At 44.0% G+C, this 25,308-nt stretch overlaps 1 protein-coding gene across 6 annotated transcripts in view; it reads right to left on the reverse strand.

Moving 5' to 3' along the window:
* Positions 1-25,308, reverse strand: part of LOC147035510 (helicase senataxin-like) — a 442,380-nt gene that overhangs the window by 295,616 nt on the left and 121,456 nt on the right. For all 6 annotated transcript variants that reach the window (XR_015062693.1, XM_085899538.1, XM_085899543.1 and 3 more), the window contains 3 exons: positions 15,033-15,148; positions 5,721-5,928; positions 5,519-5,638 (listed from right to left, as the gene is read on the reverse strand). Coding sequence is in view for 5 of the 6 variants with exons in the window: in XM_085899538.1 (XP_085755664.1) it covers positions 5,519-5,638; positions 5,721-5,928; positions 15,033-15,148 (444 nt within the window). In the remaining variant the exon portion in view is untranslated. The remainder of the gene's footprint in view (positions 1-5,518; positions 5,639-5,720; positions 5,929-15,032; positions 15,149-25,308) is intronic.

Genomic DNA, 25,308 nt, shown 5'->3' on the forward strand with positions numbered 1-25,308 from the left:
TGGTAAGTGGGGTCAAGGCAAATAAAGGCATGGAAAATGCAGTCAAAGCAAAGGCATGGCAAAGCAGACAAGGTAAAGTGCAGTAGGTCAGCATATGAAGCTGGCTGGCATCGTTATGGGGGGAGTGTGGTGGCGTTGGCTGGTCTGAAGACGGGTTCGGTCCTACCCTACACTCTCCCCCCCACCCCACCCCTTTCCTATTGCCTATGCCTGTTCTTGTCCATACCCCCCTACCCATTAGGTTGAAACAAAGTCATTAGATTTAGATATTTTTTTGAAATATAAAATGTGTTCCTAACCCTGTTATTTTCTTTGTTCAGCTAACCTGTCCTCACCATCCGTTTCCAATCCCTAAGGTCCCTTTAAAGATGATCGAGAAAGACAAGCAAACCTGTCCAGAAGTCCAATGCAGCCTCAGGATAATTCCAACAGGCCTCAGAATTTTCACGATGAGTCCAGCGGCCTACGACAGTGAAGGGATGGATGATGCGAAGGGGTACACATATTCTAATCTCTTATTAATCTTCAAACTATCCCCGGGGCTTTTGAACACGCCTGTCTCTTTAAACTATCGGTTCTAGCAACTATGATTCCCATCGCCTATGTTGGTGTTCATTACTAATTTGGGCCTGGCCTGCAAATTTTCCTCCGTGCTCTTGCACAATTTAATAGCTGGGCAGCGTGACTCCACTGGCAGGTCTGCCCATTTGCCAAACTCATTCTTCAACACCCCCGGTTCACTGAGGCTGTCTCCGAGCCTACTGACTCCTCACTAACATGGGGAATGACCTCACTGGCACTTCACCCTCAATGCCCACATGGCATTTTGTGCTCCTGGTCCCTTTTCCCCAGGGTACCCGTGCCCATTACCTACTCTAACTCCTTGGTCCCTTGGACCCACAGCCTACTCTGGCTGACGACTCCGGCGCCCAGGGTGCCCTCTCCTCGATACCCAAATTTCATAAGCCACGCTCCCAGCTGGTTAATTGTCTCCTGCACCCTGCAAAATGTTTCGTACCTTCGCTCAACACCAACCACAAAACGACATCTCTTTATTAATTTGACTATCCCGCGAACTAACATTACTCGAACTCCGGGTTCCCTTGGGTGGAATTCACTCCTCCCCCCAATCATTCGCTCGCACCATGAATTACACATTCATTCTGGTTACATCGGGCCCGCTGACCCGCATTCCTCCATCATTTTTCTACTCACACGGACCCTCTAATAGCTACGTTCCCCGCCATCCCTTACTCTAATGCACATTCCATTTAACTCTATATAGCTGAGCTACGTCCCCGACTACATGTTCCATGTCTGTCCTTGGTCCCAATGATCTCTAATTGTTATCCTAACTCCCACTAACTCGTGTTCCCAGGCCCACATGGAGGACTGCTCCTAGTGCCCCCATTGGGATGGCCTATCTAATGCTGTACCCTTCCCCTTAACTAGTGCGCCTTTGACCAGGTGAGGATGTTCTCTACATCCTCGCTGGGTTTAGTCTTCCCATGAGCAGTCTCGGCGAGCCTTCCGCCTCCAATAGGGTGGTCGGTAGAGCACCAGTTGCCTGCTAATTGAATCAAATGCTTGCTCCGGCTTTTGGGCTATCTCCCATGGGAAACACCAATGTGTCCGACACAACCCACTGTTCGTGCTGCAGGATCCCCGCTGACGTCACTTGCATACGGGCCACCCCACGAGCTTCGCCATGCCCATCTTACTCTGACCATGTTGAGCCGTCCGACGGCGGTCATGCGGCCGCTTCCATTCGTGCTGGGCATCCCACGAGCACCACTCACGTCGCGCAGCACATCGGGCCTTGGACATGGGCTCCCAAGGGAATTCTTTTTCTCCAAATTTCCAAAATCCCTTTGTTACCTCCGCGATCGAAGATGGATGGAGGTTACTGTTTTCACCCGTTTGTTTGTTTGTTTGTGAACAGTATTACGGAAAAACTCTTGGACGGATTTCGACGAAACTTGGTGGGAGGATTAGGTATGGTCCAAGGATCATGTCATTAGATTTTCGACTTGGTCTTCGTTGCCCTTGCCCAAAATTCCAAGATTTTGGATTTTTTTAGCGGCCATTTTGAAAAAATATTTGAATTTTTGTTTTTGCATTTCTACATGTTTTACGTGATTTCCAACCAAAAATAAATAAATTTGTGAGAGAAAAAAAAACAAAATTTTGAAACTTTTTTTCAAAAAATTTTCATTTTATTTGAAATATATTTGAAAATTTTTTTTTGGCATTTGTACATGTTTTAAGTGATTTCCAACCCCCCCAAAAAAATTTGTTAGAGAAAAAAAAATTTTGCACCTTTTTTTTCAAAAAAATTGATTTTTTGGGGGGAATTTCTACATGCACATCGATCTCGTTTAGTTTATTCAATCGTGGTTCAGTAGAGTCTGATCCGTTTTGACTGACAATGAATAGGATATCAGGTTCACTTAAGTGATCCAGCAGTATTGGCAGCAGAGGTTTTGCACTCTACCGAGTGCTCCCCCTCTAGTTCACTCCTGTTTGAGCCATCCACGTTTCAGTAATTTATACAGCATGGAGCGTTTAGACGCTGGCTCCTCCGAAGCCATTAGCACTTCACGCAATGGTCCACGCTTGGTCAGTTTGCCAAGCACGGATCACGCACACTCTAAACACACCCTCGGTATGCCTTGTTCAAACCGGATAACCTTATCAGATCAGATGCAGCCAAGCGTAACTGCCCAAGTACGTACCGGCAAGAAAAACATCGTTAGGGAATAACGTCCCAGCTTAGCTAGGATACAAACCATGCTGGACCAATGAAGGAAAAGACGAAAACGAGCTGGGAACATTTCTATACAAAGCATTTATTTACAATCAAGCCAGGAAAGGTATGTGGCACAGTAAATTGGGTTTATTATTATGTACAGCAGCGAAAGCAAGAAATTCATGGGGTGCAACAAAAGGCATGCAATTTACAAAAGCTGACAGAGCATACTTATCCCGTTGTCACTTCTACAATCTTAACTTATGCTACGACAGGCACCATCACATACACACACACAAGCCCGAGGAAGATTATATAGCCAGAAAGAAAGATGATAAACGGCCTCGTAATTCCTGGCGCGGCCAGCCGACCAACACAACCCAGTAGGCTTTGGGGGAGGTAGGAGGGAGAAATACTGGTGTCTAAGGTGTGGGAGTGGGAGGGGTGGTGTAGTGCAATATGGGGGGGTGTGGTGTCATGTCAGAGGAAACTGTGATTGCGAGTTAGGAATGGATGCTTTTTTATGCATCCAAAGGGGACGAGATAGAGAGGTGAAAAGAGAGAGGAGAGAAGATGCGTGAGGCAAAAGATCCCCAACCGAGTCGTGCATAGGTCTGCTAGTGTAGCGTGTACCTCCGTGGGACGCTCTGCATGAGCGTTCCCACCTTAAGAGTTGGTGCGTTATCGCCGGCCGAATCACTTTTCCGGGGCTCATGGCAACGTGCGCTCCGCACTGATCCTCCGGAATAAGCATGTCTCAGTGAAGAGCCAGCGACGGGCAAGGGCAACGAAGAGCCAGCGACGGGCAAGGGCAACGAAGAGCCAGCGACGGGCAAGGGCAACGAAGAGCCAGCGACGGGCAAGGGCAACGAAGAGCCAGCGACGGGCAAGGGCAACGAAGAGCCAGCGACGGGCAAGGGCAACGAAGAGCCAGCGACGGGCAAGGGCAACGAAGAGCCAGCGACGGGCAAGGGCAACGAAAAGCCAACGACGGGCAAGGGCAACGAAGAGCAGTGAAGAAGAGGGTGAAGCAGAGAGGTGAAGAAGAGGGCGAAGCAGAGGTGAAGAAGAGGGCGAAGCAGAGGTGAAGAAGAGGGCAAGTGGCTCCGCGATCCACCTTTTATAAGCCCCGGGCGAAGGGTGGGTTGATGACCCGAAGCGACTTGCTGTGACCCGAATACCGCTTTTCTATGGGGCGAAAGCAGCCAAAACCACGCCCTGCCAGGCTCCGGGGCTGGAAGCGGTCTCATTCGCACATCCGGCATGACACAGCCAGGAGCTCTGTACCAAACTCCCGGATTGCTCTTCCCGTGACCCCTCCTCGCCACCCGTTCCACCGCGCCTTGGTGACGGGACGAGGGCTGCATTAATCCTGCATGCTCCCCCGGAAGACTCCCAGTGAGATGCGGCCAACGCCATTAACGTCCGTTGCTCGTCCCCGCATCACGCGGTCTGAGCACAGCCTGAGCCGTGCAGCCCACCTCTGTTTCGTAACAAATTGTATTGATACAGGGGGTACGAGGAGGTGCGGGAACATTTTTCCCGTGTGCGGGAGGTGTTGACTGTCGAAGTGGTGAGTTTTTAGTGAGCAAGGTGTGAGCAAGGTGAGATGTCATTGGAAAGTGGCGCGCAGATTAGAATGAAAAGTCGCGCCATGTGTGTTTGTTCTTATGTTGATTCTCCCACGGGAGGCTGCGGGGTGTGTTTGCTATTCATATCATGGTGTATTTGCTTGCTTGCTTGATTTGTACCAGAGCTAAAAGGAAAGGGTTGGAATAGAAATCAGAATAGAAGACAGAGATCTAGTTAATAGACCTAGCTATTCGACCCACACAACGCACTTCGTCCCGTTAACCCACTAGACATGAGGGGAAGGTCTGACTGAACGAAGACCAACAAAATAACTGTCCAGGGATCACTGTATGTTGGGTGCCATTGCCTTGGAGCAGCGTTTCTCAACCTCTTTACCCTTGTGGAACCCTTGAAATAGTTTTCATGTCTCAAGGAACCCCTGCATAAAAATTATTATATACCATTATTAATATCTAGCTCTTCTATATTTTTATCGTAGTTCACGTGGTAAATATAATATTTTTTTTTCGGATACCTGGTTTAAGGAAAAAATTACCCCCTTTTTGTCAAATTTATTGGCAATGAGACAGACCACGTCATCATTGGTGACGTCATCACGTACAGGCCATGTACCGTGTTCAATGACGAGTCGTTATTCCGGGCGTCCATCGCGCATCGTGCCTCGAGTGGGTGACGTCATCATGTACAGGCCGTGTGCCGTGTTCAATCACGAGTCGTTATTCCAGACGTCCATCGCGCTTCGTGGTTGTTATAATATAACATTCCCTATGGTTGTTATAATTGTAAATAATATAAGAGGTTGAAGCCTCTATTATAATAACCAAGGAGTTTCCAACAATATGCCGCACGTGTATAGGAAAATTACGAATATTAAATCAAACAAAAACTACTCAAAAAATACATTAGCCTATTTATTACTGTTTCTCGCGGAACCCCTAGCGACCTCTTGTGGAACCCCGGTTGAGAAACACTGCCTTAGAGGCATGCGGTTTTGCAGAACCACAACAATATGTATGTATGGATGGACGGACGCACGTACGTACGTACAACAGAAAAACATGACTGTCAGCGGAGGCATAAAAACCTATGCCACATTCCCTTCAATATTAACTCAACTATACAAACACTTCAATTAAGTTTGGGGAAAAAAACAAAGAAATAAACATAATTCAGAACCTTCTGTAGTCATTTCCATTGCAGACAGGATGTCTTGAAGAATGTTTTTTGGAGGCACTTGATCAAACAGTAGAGCTTCCATTGCCTGCTCGTCCAGGATTGCAAGCAGCATGCACACCCCTACATTCGGGTAAATAAAAGGTGACCAACGTTTACATGAAAATATTTCAAGAAAAATAGAGAAACATTTCAATGTGCTCACCAAGCCAGAAGTTCTTCAAGTCCTGGTGAGAAAAGAGGTGCAAAGGGAGCTCCGTGACAAATCCTTCAAATGCACCCACATTGTCATTGCAGGACATGTCATGGCTATTTGCATTGATGATGGCGTGAAATAAATCTTTGAGGTTGTAGTATTCATTGCAGCTCACTCTGCCGAGTGGCCGTGCAGTGCGCAATGCCCAGCGTTGCACCTATAGCCAGCAAAATATTGGATTGACGTTAAAAGAAATTGACAAAAACATGGAATATTGTCACATATCAATGAAGTCCACATTTCAAGCTTTGTAGCATTATAAACATTTTTTCTTTTTTTGTCGCGGTGGTGGTGGACGCCCAATGGTTGCTGGAGGATAATCCAGAACTGCAAGGTCAACTGCAGAACTGCAAGAACCCAATTTTGTCCCCAGCCTAATGATGGTGGATGGGCGGTTAACAGTGACCAGGCCGGATCGCCGAGCAGTTTTCCTTTGGGGCGAACACGTGATACTCAGATTATGGCGTGTGCAGGAAGGGAATTGCGGCACGGACGGAGCAGATGGATGCACAGCACAAGGGGTTTATACTCGAACCCACAACAGATACACGGACACCAGCCACTTAAAATAAACATGGGGATTTAATGAAAATAGACAAATATTTACAAGGGCAATAATTCAAAATGTAAATGGTGGATGTTGGGTCAGCTGTCCAACCAATGGGAGAAGAGCGGACATACGTACATAATCGCATAAACTTGCTCTATTATATATATATATATATATATATATATATATATATATATATATATATATATATATATATATATATATATATATATATATATATTATAATATAAATAAGCAAGGTCATGGAATCTATTATTTTCAGGTCAGTCAGGTATGGGAGCATGCGCCGGAGCAGCGTGTCGCTGCGTCCACTTTCCGCCAGTACTTCAGGGTCCTCCGTCTGGCCATCCCATGGGCAGATGCCTGGCCCATCCCCATCTCCTTGATATACTGATCAACCTGCTGCAACCACGAGGAACGGGGTCGGCCCATTGGGCCCCTCCACTCATGAGCCTCCCTCGCTGAGAGAATCTGGTGAGCAGGATCAGCATCAGGAAAACGAGCCACATGTCCATAGAGCTTCAGCTGACTCTCACGGACGATGCAGGTAACAAATCTCATTTGATTCTGTCAGGAACTGCTCGTTGGACACAGTCCGACCAGCGATAGCCAATGATTCTCTGAAGAGACCTGGTATCAAAGGAATTAAGTCACCAACACAGATCCCTGATCAGAGTCCAAGTCTCGCATCCATAGAGCAAGACAGGAAGCACAAAGGACCTGAAGACTCAGACGTTTGTCCTCCTGCACAGGTACTGAAGCGCCACACCCCATGATCCAGTGAATCCACGATTCCCCAAGCCCGACCCAGACGTATATTGACCTCTGGCTCACAGCGACGCGAGACCTGAATATCACTGCACAGGCTAACGAGTCTCTCCGTGACCTCAACATCCTCACCACCAATAGGTACAGACAAGATAGCAGCATCCAATATGTCACTGAAAGCCTGGATCTAAGTTTTGACCCAGAAAAACCATAAACCAAGTTGCTCTGGCTCCTCATTCAGCATATCCTATTTGGGAACACAGCACCAGTACCTGTGTTCCCAAAAAGGATATCTGGAGTCTCCGCAAAGATGACTGCATCATCTGCAAAATCAAGGTCAGACATCTAGACGTTCCCAAACGATGCAGCACGGCTTGATCTCTCTGACATCGTCCCCAGAATCCAGTCCACACAAGCGCTGAAAAGTGTGAGGGCCAGTACACACCCCTGACGAACTCCAGTATCAACTGCAAATAAGTCAGAGATGGTATCACCACATCTCACAGCACTCTCAGTGTCAGAGTAGAGTTCACATATCAGATTGATCAGTTTTGGTAGCATCCAGATTGGAGGATTCTTGATCTTTGTGGGATGCCACCAAAACCGATCAGAGAGCATCCCGATTCACTGAATTAAACATTTTACAGAGATAAAAATAGGCTGCAAGCAACCCCTTTCGAAACTCTCGTCTGCGTTCGGTGAGGACCCGAAGAGCAAGGATAGGGTCAATCATTGACCTCTTTGGTGTAAAGCCTGACTGCTCTGGGCGCTGGTGCTCAAGCAGATGGTGGCAAACCTGATCAAGAATTATTCTACCAAAGACCTTGCCCGGCAGAGAGCAGCGTCACCCCTCGGTAGTTGTTGCCGTCCTGGCGATCACCCTTCCCTTTCCAAAGAGAGACAACAAGGCACCTCTTCCAGTCAGTTGGGATGATGCCTGTGTTCCAGGCAGAGCACAGAACTGCATGCAACGACACGAGTACAGCATTTCCACCAGCCTTGAGAAGTTCAGCATGGATGCCAAAGATTCCAGGAGCTTTCCCCCATTTTAACTGGGTCACCGCAGCCTGTTTCCACAAACTAAGGTGGATTACAGTTGATCAGAGGGTCAGTAATAAGGATAGTAACACCCCTGATATCCAACTGAACATCTGGTGGGTCAGCCTGGTACAGCCGTTCAAAGTAACTGGCCCAGTGGGCCTTCACTTCCGACACCTGTCAGGAGGCCACCACCCTCTGCTCCAACTGCAGTACACCGAGGGATGGGCTTGGAGGAACGCAGTGCACAAATTCCTCTGTAAGCTGGACCAGAATCAGTTGACCACAGGTGATGCTCTCCCCCCTCACAGATTCCTCGCACATAGGACTCCTTCTCTACCCACAGCGCACGTACAGTTTTAAGCCTCAACTCCCCGAACAGCTCAGCTCTGACATTAAGCCTGGCCTTGCGACTCTGGTCAATGGTATATAGTATCCCTTGAGACAAAATTCTTCTTCACCGACAGTGAGTTCCGAGATATCCACCAGCAACATCAAGCATGGTGGTCTTAAAGGCACTTCACAACTCTTCAGGATTTCCCAAAGCACCCAGACCCCCAAAATCCCCACTCAGCCTATTCGCAAACTCCTCACCTACACTCTCATCATTGAGCTCGCCAACATCCAGCTGAGGCTGTAATGGTACCATTCTCCCAGATTTAAGCTGAAACTTCAGAGTTACTACAACAAGCCTGTGGTTGATATTGAGGAACTGAGCACTCCGGTCGACCTTGCAGTTCTGGATCATCCTCCAGCGACTATCAACGAGCACATGGTAAGTCTCCTTTGCCACACCACCAGCATTGGAATACCAAGTCCTGCGATGAGCCTGTGGGTGCTGAAACCATGAACGAGCCACCGCAAGTCCACGACTTCTTGCAAAGTCAAGGAACTTAGTGCTTTTCTGGTTCACAGCTCCAGACCCATAGGGACTAACACACGTCTCGTATCCACTCCTATCAGTGCCAGTCGATGCATTGAAATCCCCCAAGACTAGAGGAGTATCTCGCCTGGGGCACTGATCAACCACAGACTCGAGCACGGCATAGAATGCATTCTTCACAGTGAAACCACTTGCCTCAGTCGGAGCATATACAGAGACCAGGAAAATGACACCAAAGAAGTGACCATCCCTTAGTCTTATAATATGCTCATTGACCGGTGTTACCTCAATTATCATGGGAGTCAGCTTATTGTACACAGCTACATCAACTCCTTGGGCATGGTAGCCATCAGAGCGAACAGACCAATAGTAGGTGCAACCACCCGCCATGATTTCGCCACAATCCCGTCTTCAAACATCAGAGTGCTGCAATACCAATGTTCAAACGGTTGAGTTCAGAAGATAACAGAGATAGGCAATTATCCTTTTTACAGGATAGGACATTCCAGGCACCCACCCAACGGGACCGCCTCAGGTTAACCTAAGGAGACCGCCATCTGGTGGATGACACCTCAGCACATTATTGTCGTTGACTGTAAATCCTTCCTTTTCTCCAACGGCCTGATCTCAGACCATCAGTTCGGTTTCATACCCTGTCATTCCACCTTAGACATGTTGCTTCTACTTTCCCAGCAATAATGCAAGACTTCAATCTCAGAAATGAAATCAGGACATGAGAACCGGGCAGTCTCTTTAAATATCTGATCAACTATTTCAGTCTGGCACCCAATTGTAATCTCCAAACTCGATGCTTAAATGGCATCCAAAGCCACCTCCTCTAATGGACCACAGACGTCAACTCCCACATTCAACATGTAGATCTTAACGGAATCCTCTCATTTCCTCTGCCTGTCAAGGCTGGAGTACCCCAACGCAGTGTCTTGGGCCCAGTTTTGTTCCTCATCTTCATCAATGATCTTTCTGATTGCTTGGAAAATCCTGCCCATATATTTGCTGATGATTCCACCTCTACCGTATCATTTCTCATCCTTCAGACATGCAGGTGCAACCTCTTCCATCTATGCAACCCTTGATAGAATCAGCAGCTAATCCAACATTTGCAATGTCTTTCAACCCCAACAAATATCTCATACATTCACTACTTATCCTATCTCTGTCTCCGTCTTTGTCTCTGAATGGACCATCTGGCAAAACCTCTCATCTACTTCCGAGGCAAACCACTTGAAGAAGTTAAGTTAGCTCTTATATGAGCCTCAACATTGCATACAAAAAAACAAGTCACTCAAACTTTTGTCCCTCACCATCAGCAGTGATCTTTCAGCAGTGAGCAAACGACATTTCAAAGTTGGCCACCAAAACTAGCCGCTGAATGAGCATACTCCATCACGCAAGGTCTTTTCTTGGCCAGTCTGAACTTTTTACAACCTAAACCCTGAGTTAGTACCATGGGTTTTTTATGCCGTTAGTACCCTGGGGTGTTTGAGCACCCTAACTTTTAAAATTTTAAATGAAGCATGTAAGCAAAACTAGCATGAAGTTCAACTCATTTATTTAGTGAACGTATGCAGGATTATACATATTATTATATTTCAGGTTGATTTCATAGTACATGAGTACATGAATACATCAAGACAATAATGGAAAACAAAATTTATCAAAACTCATTAGCTCCAGCAGAAATATCCTCATCACTCACTTTCATCACCTGATATTGTATTTTGGCACTCAATGCAACTGACAGTCCACTTGCTGTGTTCTTTACACGCATGTTTACCACACTGGTTAACCTCCGCCATCGAAGATCAGAGGTTACTGTTTTCACCCCTTTCTGTTTGTTTGTTTGTTATCTTGCCAAAACGAAGTTTTTGCAAGATATGTTCGTCAGCTTGTATGTTATTTTTTATTTTTTTTTATTTTTTGGTTGTAATCACGTATAAAAAATTCTGCAGAGCACAGTTATCATTGGAAATTTTTGTAATTTCACATATCGGAGGCCTATAGAGGTCCCTTTCAGCGCATAAAATTTTGAAGGTCAAGGTCAAAGGTCAAGGTCACTGTTGCAAATCAGGGGAGTCGACGAAACCCTTATTTTTTGAGTAATTTTGATCGGATCATCTTCAAACTTCATGGGAATATAGTTCATGATCTGGCACTCAGCTGATTAATTTTTGGTGGCGATTGGCCTTGACCTTCATATGTGTTTTTTTTTGTCTGTAATCACGTATAACTCACTCTGCAAAGCACAGTTATCATTGGAAATTTTTGTAACTTCGCAGATCAGAGGCCTATAGAGGTCCCTTTCAGCGCATAAAATTTTGAAGGTCAAGGTCAAAGGTCAAGGTCACTGTCGCAAATCAGGGGAGTCGACGAAACCCTTATTGAGTCATTTTGATCGGATAGTCTTCAAACTTCATGGGAATATAGTTCATGGTTTGGTGCTCAGCTGATTAATTTTTGGTGGTGATTGGCCTTGACCTTCATGGTTAGTGCCTAAGGTCAAACATATTTGACCCCAAGGTCAAATTTTCAAGTTTTAGGAACCATATCGTGCAGTACCTCAAATTGAACACCTCGATGAGTGCTTTCTGAATATGTCAAGCTTGAGACATTATGACGTCATTTGGTGACGTTATGAGGCAAACGCATATTTTTCATGGTTACTCTGTAGAACGATTCTCATCGGAATCTCTCGTAGGCCGATATTCCTCAAGGAGTCGCTCCTGGTGGATAGCAGCTCTGTTCACCTCAGTGTGACCTTAAAGAAGTCACACGTGGTCACCTTTTGGCAAGGTTTATTTGTTTGTGAACAGTATTACGGAAAAACTCGACGGATTTCGACGAAACTTTGTGGGGGGATTAGGTATGGTCCAAGAATCATGCCATTCGATTTTGGGCGTGGTCCAAACTCCAATATGGCCGCTATTGCGGCCATTTTGAAAATGTATTTGAATTTTTTTTTTTGCATTTCTACATGTTTTAAGTGATTTCAACCCCCCCCTACCCCCCCAAAAAAAAATTGTTAGAGAAAAAAAAATTTGAAACTTTTTTTCAACAAAATTTCAATTTTTCTTTTTTGCATTTCTACAATCATGTTAGTAGTGATTTCCAACAAAAAGCATGCCAAAATTATAATTGCGGCTGATTTTGGAACTTCAGGTGGATATACCCACGTAAAATCAATTTCTGTCTCAAGTAATCTATTATGATGAATTAATTGAGTATGTAAAAGTTAAAAGTAAAAGGGAAAGTTGCAAACTATAACTGTGAGCACTGTTGACGTCAAATTGAATGAATAGGATATCAGGTTCACTTGAGTGACCGAGCAGTATTGGCGGCGGAGGTTTTGCACTCTACCGAGTGCTCCCCCTCTAGCTACACACTGTTTTCACTTTATGATCGCGTGACCTGGGACAGAATGCACATCTTTTTGCCCCCTGTGACGAGTGGGGTTGTGGGGGCATTGGGCATGCAGGGAATCTTCTTTTTGATAATTTCTGGTTTATTCTTACCTCCAGAATTTGGGTCAATTTTGTCATCATAGTGCATGCTGCTGACAAGAATATTTTTCTTCTTCTTACTCTGTGGGATGTATGAAACTAGTGTCATTTTGTCTGTGAAACCAAATATGCTGTCATAATTACATGTTCTTTGTCTCTAAGAATTCCTTAGGAATTTCAGGCTTATTTTTTCAGTACCTTGTTGGTACCCTGAGGTATTGTCTCTCCACACACTGAGAAATGACGTCTACCTCTCACAAGAGTTCCTACAGGACCGTGAAAAATTTCGAGCGCACTCAACACACAGAATCGTGAAGCTACTGCAGAGAAAACGGATATTAGTGCGCACATCTATAGAAAACGGGACATTAAAAAAATTGGGGTTTCCAAACACCCCAGGGTACGAACGCAGGGTCAAAGGCCTTTATTCACAGCTTGCAGGAGTACTGCTCTCCCCTTTGGGCTGGTGCCCCCACCTCACACCTTGCACTTTTTGATGCCATAGAAACCAATGCCTTCAAAATCATTGGGATCTCCCACAACAAAGCAGAGTGTCTAGGCCTGTTACTTTTGCATCGAAGAGGTTGGTGGCCTCTGCATTAAACTGCCTCCTTTTTGGACTTGCACCCTCTGCCCTCTCTTGGCTCTGTCCCTCCCAAGGTATCTGCAGAGCACCCTCAGTTTGAAAGTAACCCTCCTCTTGTTAAACTCCCAAAGTCCAGGCTCACTGCTCACCTTCACTCATTTGTTCCTCTTTCCTCTTGCATGTGGAACCAACTTCCCTAAACTGTTCAGACTTATTTGTTCCTCCAGGACTTCAAGACAGCACCATAACACTCAGGAAGATCTCTTGTACTCGCCCCACCCCCCCCCCCCCCCACAAAAACCATTCCCAAGCATTCCCTTTTTACAAGTAATTGTGATGTTTCACCCTCTCCCTCACCCCTTTCAATTTGTTTGGTTTGTTCCTTTTCTGTTTCATCCCCACCTTCCTTATTCTTCTTCTTGTGTTTCATTTGGCTTGTGTGGAGCTTTGTTCACCCACGTGTCCTTCCCCGTCCCTTGGTCTCTCACTCTCACTTCTAATCTGCTGTTGGTGTTTTCCCCTTTCTATTTTGTTTCCTTCCATTCTGGTCTCACGCAAAAATGATCGCCAAGGGTAAGCCTCCCCCAGCTTATCCTTGGTGATCGTCCACAACTGACCCATGTTCCATGATCCAATGATGGTATATTTGGTTCGGACCACCATATGAGCTTGACCCTCAACATTTAGGAATAGTGTAAATTAAGAAAATGTGCCCCCATCTACAATATATCCAAAACTCAACATTATGAAAATCACAGGAAAATTATTCAAGTTATGATCAAAAAGGTGCTTTTTTTGTTCATTTGGTCAAAATCCAAAAGAAGTAGGTCAAGGACATGAAAAATAATATCAGGTGCACAACTAAAGTTCCGGTACTCTTATGATGCAATGATATATTGGTAGGCGGTCTTTGGAGATTCCACAAATTGATGGGACAAAAACCACTTTAGTTTTTTTTCAGAAAACCATTTGACCTTGACTGTGTTATTTGTTTTTCAGACTGCCATTTCACCTTGACCTTTAACTCACAAGGATATGATGTAAATCGAGTGCAAATGTGCCTTACTCGATGCTGTCTGTAGAGGGCAATTTCATTCCAATTGGACAAACCTTGAGTTATGGTAAAATATGTTAAAATGTGTATAATTAGGTCTTGACCTTAAAATTGGGTTAAGGTCAAAAAGCAAACCCCATATACATTTTATTCCCATTATTGATACAAATTTTCATTTTGAAAGTCCCAGCTCAGCAGGAAAAAAAAATAAAAATAAAACCTAAATGGTGGTTTAGTACTCCAAGGGGTCGAAGAAACTGAGGTACCTTTAAAAATTGGGGGCATTAATTGTAGAAAAACAAAACCCCGACAACAGTTATAAGCTTCCCCGTATCCTATAGGGTGAGGCTTAATGAAAAGTCGCATGAGTGAGAGAGAGCAAGAGAGAGAAAAAGAGAGAAAAAGAGACGAGTCGAAAGACAACATTAGATGCTTCTCACGAGTCTGCAAAATGATTTCCAAAGGGGACATGAGTTTTGACCTTTGACCTGTTGAATGAACCCAAAATGTAATCAAATCATCTTTGTATAACAATCTATAGTTTTTTCAACTTTGGTTGAAACCTCTTGAAGGTTCACACATTATCGTGGTAACAAAGGTTTACAATTAAACGACACATGGTATTAGATCTTTGACGTCTTAAACCCAAAAACGAATCATATCATATATTTGTATTATAGCCCATACTTGTACCAAGTTTGGTTGGAATCCCTTCAGTGGTTCACAGGTTATTTTGGTAACACGTAACCAATAATGGATGGACGGACACAATATACAACCCCAAAACATGGCTCCAGCATTAAGCTGCGGAGGTACAAGAAAAGGAGAAAAAAAAAGACAAACCTGTTTCTGAGGATTTACGAGGAGCAAATAAAGACCAGGTGGGCGGGTATATGGATCCAAGTGAAATGAACGGTTCAAGGTATCCAAGTGGATAAGGGCCTCGACCAGCCGAGCCGCTGCACAGACAAAAGCAGAACAATGTATTCATTAGCCTCCAACGAGCTTGCACTTTTACAAAAGTGTGAAAAATGTAGTTGCAGAGCATTTACTCCAATGAATGTTATGACAGTCTCCTGTAATGAACAGATAATGTGTGGTCTGGACATTATTTTTTTGAAATTTGATACATCAAGATCTTCCCCGCCAAATTAAAAATATATAATCGCATATCAAAATCAAAATCAACGGCATCGCAAAATGTTCATGGCAAAGAAGAGAAACACACTGCTGTGGAATTGTTGCCCTAACCCACCCCAACTCAAAAAAAATTAATAAAAGACATTAAAAAATACATATGTTTTATAATTTACCTTATACAGGTCGCCAAAATATAATATAGCTGAGGAGACCAATAATTTGATTCACCCTGAAAATCCTGTTCGGCCATAATCGATTTTGATTTCTCCACAATAGCCCAATGCATTTTGATAATCATACTATAATTTGAGAAGTGTCTGCTTTTTTTAGCCGCGTCGCAAACGCTGCCTCTCAGAGAGCTCCGCATTGTTGTTGTTGTTGTTGTTGTTGTTCTTCTGGTGGAGACAAAACCTTTAGGACGCGGCTCTTGGACACATTTGTCCTTGTTTTTATATTGATGCACTCCTGAATCACAGGAAAACTGCTGATTGCACTCAGGGTTTGCATGGGAAGGTAGGTATTATAGTTAAATATAATAAATAAATAAATGTAATAATCCTGGTCATTCAAGGTGGTGGGAGAACTTCTCTTTCGAAAAATATTGTTACATTTGTGGGGGTGGGAGGATAGGCAATAAGAATTAAGAAACACAACGTAGACCCTCCCCCCTCCCCCCATTTGTATTCACATCATTCAGAATTTTTTTTACCTCCATCACCGAATGTAAAGGAGGTTATGTTTTCACCGCTTTCTGCCTGTTTGTTTGTGTGCAGGATATCTTAAAAAGTTGTGGACGGATCCTGATGAAATTTTGTGGAGAGTTTTGGTGTGTGAAATGGCCGAACTGATTAGATTTTGGTGAAGATCCAGATACTAAAATCATTTTTAAGCGATTCTTCACTGTTGAGAGATAGGGCCAAAAATGATATACAGTAATCCCCGCTATATCGCGGTTCACCTATCGCGTCCCCGCTTCATCGCGGTTTTTCCCTTGGAACCTAGCTAATTTTTCTGCGGATTTCCCCGGTATATCGCGGTAATAATATATAAAATATAAATTATTTAAGCAATAAATTATAATGCGTGGCGCTTGACCAGTCACACAATGCACGAGACAAAGTTTCGCTTGTGAAATTCGAATATTTTCTACGTTTTTTTCTCCAAGCCCCACGATGCCACCCAAACGCCTTGCAACTTCTAAGGCTTCTGGAAAGGAACCGAAGCACCAGAGGAAGGTTTATATTCACTCGATATAAATCAAACCCAATCGTGTTTATACACCGCCCAGCGTTTAATAATCACTCAATATAAATCAAACCGAATCGTGTTTCTACACCACCCAGCGTTGAATAATTATTCAACGCTGGGTGGTGTAGAAACACGATTCGGTTTGATTTAGTGATTGAGTGATTATAATCGAGTTATTATAATCACTCGATATAAATAAAACCCAATCGTGTTTACACACCGCCCAGCGTTTAATATTCACTCGATATAAATCAAACGCAATCGTGTTTATACACCACCCAGCGATTAATAATCACTCGATATAAATAAAACCCAATCGTGTTTACACACCGCCCAGCGTTTAATATTCACTCGATATAAGTCAAACCCAATCGTGTTTACACACCGCCCAGTGATTAATAATTAATCACTCGATATAAATAAAACCCAATCGTGTTAATACACCACCCAGCGTTTATTATGCACTCGATATAAATCAAATCCAATCGTGTTTATACACCGCGTTTATTATAAAAACAGGCATTTTTAGGCATTTTTTGGGGAGGCGTCCACTCATCGCGGATTTTCACTTCTCGTGTGGGGGGGGGGGGAGTTTGGGACGTAACCCCCACGATAAACGGAGGATGACTGTATAGCATGATATCTCAAAAAGTTGTGGACGGATTCAGCCGAAACGTGGTAGACATGTTAGGTGTGTGATAAGGATGAACCGATTCGATTTTGGTGAAGATCTGGATCCGGATCAGACTACTAGAATTTTTAAGTGATTCTTCACCATTGAGTGATCGGGCTAAATTAATAGATAGCATGATATTTCAAAAAGTTGTGGACTGATTCGGATGAAACTGGGTGGACAGGTTGGGTGTGTGACAAGGAAGAATCGATTCAATTTTGGTGAACATCCGAATCTGGATCTGGATACGAGAATAATTGGTTCACGAAAAAATATTTTCACGAAAAAAATAAGTGACCACTATATTCGTTATAGTTGTGTGTCTGTCTGTATGTCTGTCTGTCTGTCTGTCTGTCTGTCTGTCCCGAGCATAGCTCTGTGGGTTTTGATCCGATCCTGGTAAAATTTTTGTGGGAGGTTTATATCATGATCCAGTTGTGTTTTCCTGAGAATGGGCGTGGTGCGCCCATTATGGGCGGAGCCACGCCCAAAAAACGTGTTTTTAGGGGGTATCCGATTTCAATTTGCATCTTCTCCGAGGGGGTTTGTCGAATCTGACAGGGGTTTCAGTATTTGGTTATCCCAACGGCACCTGCATAGCCCCACGGAGCTCGATTTTTCATTTTCGTCCAAAGGTCAAGGTCACAAGGTCACGAACTTAGAAAATTGCGAATTTTGACATAAAAATCATACGACCGCCCAAACTTTGAGAGCGAGGATGACAATATTTTTTATGCATAATCTTGAGGTCATTCCCCACCTAAAGTCTTGAAACCATTTTACTCTATCTCGAACACCTTGCCCGTGGCGCCCCCTTCAAGTTTGTTTTTACGCTGATTTCATCAAAGTATGGATAATCCGAGGAGTACGAAATGCCATAAAGCCTATACGACGTTATATTGTTCCTGGAATGTTCAGGAAGAAGTTTTGCACCAAAGGTCATAATCCTTGGCCTTTGACCTTAAAAGTTCACAAAGGTCAAATTTTCAAAATTGTGGGAATCGAACTGGGTTTTCGACCTTCTTCGACGAACTAACTCCAATAAGTATAGCACGTATCCTGTTTCCTTATTTTAATGTCCACAACATTGTTTTGTGACCTTTAAAGGTTATGCAAAGGTCAAATTTTGAAAGTTGTTGAACAAAACCGGGTTTTCGACATTTTGCAGCTAATAACCTGTCACTCGTACCACATCATGTTGATCATTTTTATAACTTGGTCAAACATTATCACATTGTCTCATCCTTGACTTCTGAAACAATCTACATCGTCAAATACCACTCGTGAACCATCGTCGTCTTCAGACTTGTTTAATATTAAAAGTGATTCTTCACCATTGAGAGATCGGGCCAAAAACGATATAGTACTGTATCGCATGATATTTCAAAAATAGAAAGAGCCCGATATGTTCTCGTGGATCAGGCATTGCGTGGCAGAGTTATGCGCTCTACCTAGTGCCTTTCTAGTTACATCTGGATACGAAGGTGGTTGGGGGTTATGTTTTCACACCTGTCTGTCATAAGGAAATAGCAAAAATTTGGACGAATTTGGCCAAAATTTGGTGGATAGGTTGGGTGTGTGAGGAGGACAAATCAATTCCATTTTAGTGAAGATTCAGATCCGAATCCTTAGTTTTTTTTTTTTAAAGTGATTCTTCACCATTGAGATCAAGGCAGGGCCAAAAACAAAATATCTCAAAAAGGCCCCTGGGGTCACATGTGGGTCAGGGTTGTAGGCCCTGGGGTAGAGTCAGGGTAAGAGTCACGGCCACTGAGGTCATGTGTCATTCAGGGTTGTAGCCCCTGGGGTCACGTGAGTTTGGGATCAAGGTCATGGCTCCTCGGGTCACTTGTGGGTTGGATAGTGGCCTGAGCAACGTGAGGGTCAGAGTCTGAGCCAGAGCCAACAGCCCAGTGGTCACTTGCAGGTTGGGATCTGGAACAGCATGCCAAGAGTCATGATCAGGGCCCTGGAGAGGTACAGTGCAGTTCCCCGGTGAGCAGGCATCATTTTGGTGGCATGCGCGTCCTGGGTGAGTCGGAACTTCCAGAGGTGGCATGCAGGCCCAGGAAGGGCATGCGGTTCCTTGAGGGGCCAGTACCCAGGAGATGGAATGCGCTCAGTGCCTTAGGGTTCATGTAGAGGTCCCAGGTGGGCTGGCACCCCAGATGTGGCGTGCAGGTCCTGGGTGGGCCAGCACCCAGTAGGTGGCAAGTGATCGCCCACTGGAGTGCCGTTCAGATACCCAGGCAGGCCGACACCCAAGGAATGGGGTGCCGATCACAGGGCGAGCTGACGCCCCAGGAATGACTTGCCTAACATCCTGGGGGGGGGGGGGGAGGAGGGTGGGCAGCATGTGGGTACCGTGGGGGCCGACACTCCAGATCACTTCCCCCTCTCCCACCCTCCGCATTGCGTGAGGGTTGGGAACCTATGGATCAACGTCAGCACCTGGGCCTGGGATCAGGGCCATGTCCTAGATTGCAGTGTGATCCTGCTTGTGAGTCCAGGGCAGCACCCACGGCAAAGTTGTGTGGGGGCCTCAGGCAGCAACATGTGGGTGGAATGCGATTAGTACCCTGTGGTAGCACGTTGGTCTTGGGGGTTGGGGCATACCATGGTCGCATGTGGGACCCAGGCAGCTGCATGCATTCATCACATGTACCCACATCTCCCCATGATAGAATCCTCCTCTTCCATTATGGAGATATCCGTTTCCCAGCTCAACACCTCCACAACTTTTCCTGTTGAAAAGTGTTCCATTCTTCAGGAACAGCATTTGTCCTTCCTCACATCTTTCACATCTTCCTCATAGATGCTTCTTGGATGGGCAACTTCTTCCATCCTGCTATATTAAATAAGGCAATTGTATGTATGTATGTATGTATGTATGTATGTATGTGCATAGGCAAGTCCAAGAATTTGCACATGTTATGTATGGGATATTCAGAAAGTTTAACCCTCTGAAAAGCAATTTAAGATAGTCATTGAATTCAGTGATTTTTCGCTCGCCTGTTCAAAGAACAGAGAGCTATAGCGATACCCCCGGCGTGAGCGTCAGCGTCAGCGTGAGCGTGAAAATGTTAAAGTTTTTGGTGCAAGTTATTTTTTTCCTTTCTAATATTTTTATCTACCACACTATTTTTTATACGCCCGATATATATATATATATATATATATATATATATATATATATATATCTATATATCTATATATATATATATATATATATATATATATATATATATATATATATATATATATCTATATATCTATATATCTCCATATCTCTATATCGGGGCGTATTATGTGATACCGGTCGTCCGTCCGTCCGTCTGTCTGTCTGTCTGTCTGTCCTTCCGTCCTTTCCTGTCCGCACTCTAACTCCCAAAGTTTTCAACTATCACGTTTCATATTTGGTACATAGGTATAGACTGTGGAGACGGTGTGTCACGACATACGTTCGTCATCTAAAGTGGTCGCCATGGCAACCAGGATGCTGTTTTCCATCCGTTCCTGTCCGCACTAACTCCCAAAGTCTTCAACTTTCACGTTTCATATTTGGTACTTATGTACAGACTGTGGAGACGGTGTGTCGCGATACGTTCGTCATCTAAAGTGGTTGCCATGGCAACCAGGATGCTGTTTTCAATGTCGTAGCACAATTCTGTATATACCTTCTTGTTCGGGCGTATGTTGTGCTCACTTGCGCTCTTGTTACTGATTATAATATACAAATACATATATTGCTTTAAAATTATTTGGATCAGACCACTGCAATGCTTTGTAAAAAATATTAATTATGAGACGAGTCTTTTAAAAACGATAAATGTATAAACAGGCGAGCATTGGGTGGCTTTGACACCAACTCTGGGTATTCCAATGTTGGGCATCTGCAAGGAGAATTCCCACAATAATTTAACATTAATCCTTGGGATGATTATGTAATTAAAGAAAACATTGTGCGTTATGTATAGAACCACAAAAAACACGATTTTTCAAAGAAATCTGTTCAAGTTCAAAGTTCTCTGAAAGTATTTGATCATTCACCAGGTTTTTCAGTGTGGAGAAAGTTGAAACACCTGCATAACTCATCACAAACAAATTCATCACACAACAAACAGAAAAAATACACAGTAGTCAAGAGAGATTAATTAGTGTTAACGAAGGACGCATTACGCATGGGACAAAATTCTCCATCGGCTTTACATGTGACGTATACATTGTTGGTGGAAATTGTCTTTCATAACACAATCAACAGGCTTAAGCATATTTTGACACAAAGATGCAATATTGAAATTTTAGAAACTCAACAATTCATGTCGTAAGATATGAAACAAAGTGATCATCTGATTATTAAGTATTCAAAATGCAAAATGATTTGAAATTGGAATCTTATTAACCATTGTTTGCAAGTACTTCTGAAGAAAATGAAATGCACAACTCTATTGCGGACATACACAAAAATGTACTATATAACATTATTAAACCCGGACAGGACACAAAGGACATCTGTTTTGGTGTGTATACAAGGAATGAAAATAAACAAAAGAATTTGCATTGAGTGATTTGTTGGCAATGAATTTTTTTTTAATGCTCACAGATTTTTGTTTTGATTTGTCTCATAGTGGGGCAACTTAGCTAAATATAGCATAACAATTGTGCATTTTGTGAGGAAAGCACCAAATTTGGCACACTAGTAGCCTATCTTATTATGAACAGATTTGGATATTGGGCGAACCAGCCAGCACCAAGACCCGAGACCCCCAAGATGACCAACCTCCCCAGCCTGGCGTTCCTTTATATCTTTCTTGTCTGAGGTGAGAAAATCGCCATCTGAGGCGGTCTCCACCCTCATTGGCCGGGGTGTCATGGGAAAGTCACCCTCTGTGGCCATCTCAACCCTCATTGGCCGGGGTGTCATGGGAAAGTCGCCCTCTGTGCGTGATTGGACAAGGGGTGGAGTCAGAGCTGAGGCGATGAAAATCTCTGCCCACGTACGTGGTCGAACGCACGTGGGCAATGGCGTCAGTGTGCGAAGTGACGTGAAGATGATTTGTTGGAAAAGAAACTTCGCAGCACACACATGTAATTCCCGTTAGACACAGGTAGGCGACCCTAACTATAAACACATACTTGGCGAGATAACTAAACTTGGGGACTGCTGTCTGTCTGTGTGCACAAGGCTTCCAAATTCGTAACAATATAAGTTCTGACACCCTTGTGATGTAACCAAGTTTTAATGCAAAACGTATATTCATGCTCTGGCAATGTTTTGCCTCATGCGTATTTATGCTCTGCCCATGTGTAATGTTATCTCCGCTGGAAGCAGGGAGACCGGCATTGCCCTGTCTGGCAGGACGTGTGGTTGTATCTGGAAAAGGCACGGTTTTTTTTAACCGATGCATTTGTCGTATTTTAAATCAAGAAAAAGTGATTTAAAACTCTGCAAGTGGTGGTTAAACTGCCTGGAGCATTCATATTCAATAATCTGGACACGTCGGCCATTCCAGGATAACCCTAATCTCCAATCTGATCAACCGGTGCATCATATGCAAAGTAATTGAGTATCATTACAGCAGAACTCTGGTATTCTCCTCTATAACTTGTTCATCTCTGACAACCAGTTTGAGTTCAGACCAAGCTATTCAATCATAGATATGCTACTTCAACTGACTGCAGTGGATGGATGACCTGAACTACAAGGTGAGAGCCATCTCACAATTATTTGACTGTCTGAGTGCAGCCTTGATTTCCAAATTGTTTTTCTTTGGTATTCAGTGGCCCCTGCTCAAGCCTTTGTCCGATTTCCTCGACAAGCAGAACTAGTGGGTCACCCTTATCTCAATCTTTCCCTTCAGGCTGGGATTCCATAAAACAGGATCTTCAGACCGATGTTATTCTGGATCTATCCGATTCTCTTGAAAACAAACGAACATTTTGCCAAAGACACCACCTGTGTGTAGAACAAATACATCTTGTGAAAGGCCAACCCCTGTTGAATCACTATCGTGAAAGCTGGATAAAACAAGCCACTGGTCAGCTTCGTGGAACATGCCATTCAACACAAGGTATTCAAAAAAAAATCACACACAACCTTCTCCACAAGAATCGGCAATAAAACAATCCAACCCACTTCTCCAGATGTGCAGTCCCTGAAACTCCTTGGCCTCACATACAGTGGGGAGAACAAGTATTTGATACACTGCCGATTTTGCAGGTTTTCCCACTTACAAAGCACGTAGGAGTCTGTAATTTTTATCATAGGAACACTTCAACTGTGAAAGACGGAATCTAAAACAAAAATCCTGAAAATCACATTGTATGATTTTTGAATAATTAATTTGCATTTTATTGCATGAAATAAGTATTTGATCACCTACCAACCAGTAAGAATTCCGGCTCTCACAGACCTGTTAGTTTTGTCTTTAAGAAGCCCTCCCATTCTCCACTTATTACCTGTATTAACTGCACCTGTTTGAACTCGTTATCTGCATAAAAGACAGCTGTCCACACTCAATCAATCAGACTCCAACCTCTCCACAATGGGCAAGACCAGGGAGCTGTCTAAGAACATCAGGGACAAAATTGTAGACTTGCACAAGGCTGGGATGGGCTACAGGACAATAGGCAAGCAGCTTGGTGAGAAGGCAACAACTGTTGGCGCAATTATTAGAAAATGGAAGAAGTTCAAGATAACAGTCAATCTCCCTTGGTCTGGGGCTCCATGCAAGATCTCACCTCATGGAGCCTCAATGATCATAAGAAAGGTGAGGGATCAGCCCAGAACTACACGGCAGGACCTGGTCAATGACCTGAAGAGAGCTGGGACCACAGTATCAAAGAAAACCATAAGTAACACACTACGCCGTCATGGATTAAAATCCTGCAGCGCACGCAAGGTCCCTCTGCTCAAGCCAGCGCATATCCAGGCCCGTCTGAAGTTTGCCAATGACCATCTGGATGATCCAGAGGAGGAATGGGAGAAGGTCATGTGGTCTGATGAGACCAAAATAGAGCTTTTTGGTTTAAACTCCACTCGCCGTGTTTGGAGGAAGAAGAAGGATGAGTACAACCCCAAGAACACCATCCCAACCGTGAAGCATGGAGGTGGAAACATCATTCTTTGGGGATGCTTTTCTGCAAAGGGGACAGGACGACTGCACCGTATTGAGGGGAGGATGGATGGGGCCATGTATCTCGAGATCTTGGCCAACAACCTCCTTCCCTCAACAAGAGCATTGAAGATGGGGCGTGGCTGGGTCTTCCAGCATGACAACGACCCGAAACACACAGCCAGGGCAACTAAGGAGTGGCTCCGTAAGAAGCATCTCAAGGTCCTGGAGTGGCCTAGCCAGTCTCCAGACCTGAACCCAATAGAAAATCTTTGGAGGGAGCTGAAAGTCTGTGTTTCCCAGCGACAGCCCCGAAACCTGAAGGATCTGGAGAAGATCTGTTTGGAGGAGTGGGCCAAAATCCCTGCTGCAGTCTGTGCAAACCTGGTTAAGAACTACAGGAAACGTCTGATCTCTGTAATTGCAAACAAAGGTTTCTGTACCAAATATTAAGTTCTGTTTTTCTGATTTATCAAATACTTATTTCATGCAATAAAATGCAAATTAATTATTTAAAAATCAAACAATGTGATTTGCAAGATTTTTGTTTTCGATTCGATCTTTCACAGTTGAAGTGTACCTATGCTTAAAAATTACAGACCCCTACGTGCTTTGTAAGTGGGAAAACCTGCAAAATCGGCAGTGTATCAAATACTTTTTCTCCCCACTGTATCTTCATAACCTTTTATGGGAATACATCACCAAACTACAACATATTTAGCTTATCTGGAATTTAAATTCCAGATAAGGTAATGTCATCGCGCACCGTCCATCCGCCTCATTTTTCGACTTCTCCGACCAAACCGCTGGGCCGATCTGGCTGAAATTTGGCAGCAACGTTCCTCTCCTGATTGGTAACAGGATTTGCAAAGCTCGCTCCAGTCACATGACTTTAAGTAGGTCAAAATAGCCGACTTAGAAAATTTCTTCAAAAATATTCTTC

Source organism: Eptatretus burgeri, chromosome 1 (genome assembly GCF_056783735.1).
Source record: "Eptatretus burgeri isolate ZD-2024b chromosome 1, Ebu_testis_v1, whole genome shotgun sequence".
Lineage (NCBI taxonomy): Eukaryota > Metazoa > Chordata > Myxini > Myxiniformes > Myxinidae > Eptatretus > Eptatretus burgeri.